At 51.0% G+C, this 3,249-nt stretch overlaps 1 protein-coding gene across 1 annotated transcript in view; it reads right to left on the bottom strand.

Annotated features, from left to right (window-relative positions):
* LOC104995620 (mitogen-activated protein kinase 1) overlaps window positions 1–3,249 on the bottom strand; it is a 17,904-nt gene that overhangs the window by 4,291 nt on the left and 10,364 nt on the right. The window contains exons 4-5 of the mRNA XM_010849572.1: window positions 2,153–2,267; window positions 1,763–1,894 (exon numbers count right to left, since the gene is read on the bottom strand). Of these exons, the coding sequence (XP_010847874.1) occupies window positions 1,763–1,894; window positions 2,153–2,267 (247 nt within the window). The remainder of the gene's footprint in view (window positions 1–1,762; window positions 1,895–2,152; window positions 2,268–3,249) is intronic.

Here is a 3,249-nt window from a genome sequence, read left to right on the forward strand (position 1 = left end):
TTGTGAAAATCACGCTTAGGGGCTGTATTCCCAACTCTCCTATGAGGTGGGTGAAACTCGTCCCATTCTGAGTTAAGGAAAATGCGCGGTGGTGAGGTCAGTGACTGCCCCAAGGCACAGGCCTGGGCGCCCAGCCTGCCCCCGGAGCACAGGGCCGAGCGGGACCGTGCGGTGTCAGCACAGCAGCACCAGGACGCTGGAGGCGCTGTGCAGCCTGGAGGGGTTACACGCTGTCCACGCCGGGTCTCATCACTCTACTCTCCTGTGATCAAACCCACCAGCCTTTCACTCACGCCTGTTGTCTTGGTGTGTGTTTGTTTTCAAAGCTCAGGAAGATATTTCTCCCCCATGCAGAGATCAGAAAAATAGTGAGTACTCTAAATACTGTTAACTTCTAACAGTATGATTTTTAGAAAAGTATTTGATCATCAATTGTTTTACAGTTCACTCTCATGTGTGAATAGTGATTTAATCTGATTTTCTTTCAGACAGCTGTTCGACGAGCCCCGTAACATCTGCTGAAGAGTCATCTCTTCCCCTTCACCACAGTAACTCTGGAGAGAACCCCAAGCTAGGTTCCTCTGAAGGAAAATCTATACTACTACTGGTTCAAGGCACTCAGCAGCCTCCAAACATGAAAAAACATTCAACCTCACTCTTAATTAAAGAAAAACAAATTAAAATGCCGTTTTCCCATCTGGTTGGCGAACCCACAAGTTCAATATCCAGAGCTGCAGGCACAAACGTGGCAAAGCTGCCGACCTGCCCCTCAGGCTCCAGAGCGTCCCCTGCACCAGCCGTGTGCAGAGGGTGACCCTCCCACGGCCGTGACCACACACGCATCACCAAGCTGCGAGGAGCTTTCAAGGTCCACACCTCCTGCAGTAAAGCGTATCAAGGCCGGTTTCCTGTACCTAAGAGACTACATCCCCTTCTCTGTGAACCACTACTAACAAGACAAATCCAGACGCTGAGCTACCTGCAAGCAGGCTCTTACTGTGTCTTACTGCTGCTGCGTGTCCAGGGCCTTAGAACAGACACCCGTCTGTTTCCTAAGCGGACACACTTATCTCTGCATGCTGCAGGAGGAGAGCAGACACGAGCTGCCGGCAGGCGAACCGGCCCCCAGCCCTCTGCACCTTCTGAATGAGGGGAGCAGGGCTGGCTGTGAGACGCTCTCTGACCAGCAGGCTGTGGCAGAGGCGCCTTGCTCTCAGACCCTGCAGCCCCTGCTCTGGTGCTCTCGGGGCACTACTACGGGCACGGAATGCCCCATCTGGCCCACTGCAGGACGAGGGCCAGCAGACCCGTCCAGCCTGTGGGCTCAGCAGCCCCCAGGTGTCAGGCCTGGGCAAGGGGGGCGACTGACCACAAAAAGGCACGATGCAGCTTTGGGGAACAATGGAAATGCTCTGTGTTCCGACTGGCGTGAAGTTACAGGACCGTATACATCTGTTAAAGTTCAAAGGCTTCACAACCGAAAAGGCTGTCTTATTCTATGTAAATTATTCTACGATAAACCTGAATTTAAAAATTACCCAATGACACGATGATTCTAAAGACATGAACTTAATCCAAGCTAAGTACCAAACAAACCCACATGTGGAAAGCCAGGCATCACCCCCAGACCCCTCAGCCCACGGCCGCGGCAGCTCCAAAAGAGAGGGAGGGCAGTGAAGACCGAACCCCCAGCGGGGCCGTGTCACGACGCAGCAGCCGCGGCCCCAGGGCCCAGAGACTGACACAGACGAAGTGCACCCACCTTTGGAGTCCGCGTTCGGGAACAGCCTGTTCCATGGCACCTTATTTTTGTGTGGAAGAGAGAGCAGGTAGTTTCTAGCTTTTAAATTTATTATACAATTCAGGTCTTCCTGCGACGGGGATCCAAGAATACCTATCAGATAAAATAATCTGCTGTCAGTTATTAAGACCACGGTGAACCAGCCGCGTGCCGCCAGCAGCGGGGAATGGGCCCCGGCGCTCAGCGTCTTCTCACCACCTCCCAGCGCTGGCCCTTCTCACCGAGTGTTCCGTCAAGGACGAAGAGAAACAGCTCATGCCCAGGACAGGCCCCAGAGCTGCAAGATCGTCTCCACGCCAGCTCACGAAGGGCTCTGACGTGAACGTGGGCCCCGGACGCTGAGGACCTTACCCAGAATGTGGTTCAGCTGGTCAAGGTAGTGCTTCCCGGGGAAGATGGGCCTGTTGGAGAGCATCTCCGCGAGGATGCAGCCCACGGACCAGATGTCGATGGACTTGGTGTAGCCCTGCAGCGGGAGAAGGGAGAGTGACCCCTGCCGCCCCGAGACGACGGGCGCGGCCTGCCCTGCAATTCAGACGTGCGTGGGACAGCGTGCAGAGACAAACGCAACCGGCTTTCTTATAAGACGCTAAAAAGCCAAGGCTGCTGGATTTCATTCCTCTCTTCAGAGCAGATTCACTTATTAGAATTTCTGTAGCAGACCTCATTTCTTTTATCAAATGATTTGAGAGAAAGAATCAGAACCCCTTCGAGCTGAAGCTGGGAAAACGAGAAAGCAGTGAGCAGCCACTGACTACTCTCAGACATCTGGGGACCTCGTTTTTGAAACTCGGAAGTCACTCAGAAGGGGCGTTGCTCCATTTCCAGAATATCTTTCTTCATTCTGAAAATCATTAAAAACAAAACAATAACCACCCATGATCTCTGGGCTCACGAGGGCGTGCTGGCTCCATCCTACTCAACTAATTCCTATCTCTCATCTTTTTTTATTCATTTTTCAGGTACAGTTTTTCTTTTAAAGGATTCAGTGAAAAGACATGGAAGAATTACCATACGACAGTGACAAAAGGCTGTTACTGTAGAAGCAGAGTTCTGTGGAGAATGCTTTAGTGATAAGTAGAAGAAGAGATGTGGAGAACAGCTACGGGGGAAGAAATCCAGTCAAATATTAAAGGCTACAGAAATATAGCAAAGTATTTTTTGAAAGTCAAAGATTTAATGATCAGATCTATACCTCTGATAAAGTGGGCTGAATTTCAAAATAATTCTTTCCAATAAGATTGGGGGTTTAGGGGTATCTCCCTTGGATGTCCCAGTAGTTGTTAACATGCCGCCTACCGACACTGCTACTGTATTAACAGCAACTATAACCAACCCGTCCATTCTGAAGGAGATCAGCCCTGGGATTTCTTTGGAAGGAATGATGCAGAAGCTGAAACTCCAGTACTTTGGCCACCTCATGCAAAGAGTTGACTCATTGGAAAAGA

Source organism: Bison bison, unplaced genomic scaffold, assembly GCF_000754665.1.
Source record: "Bison bison bison isolate TAMUID 2011002044 unplaced genomic scaffold, Bison_UMD1.0 scf7180017850943, whole genome shotgun sequence".
Lineage (NCBI taxonomy): Eukaryota > Metazoa > Chordata > Mammalia > Artiodactyla > Bovidae > Bison > Bison bison.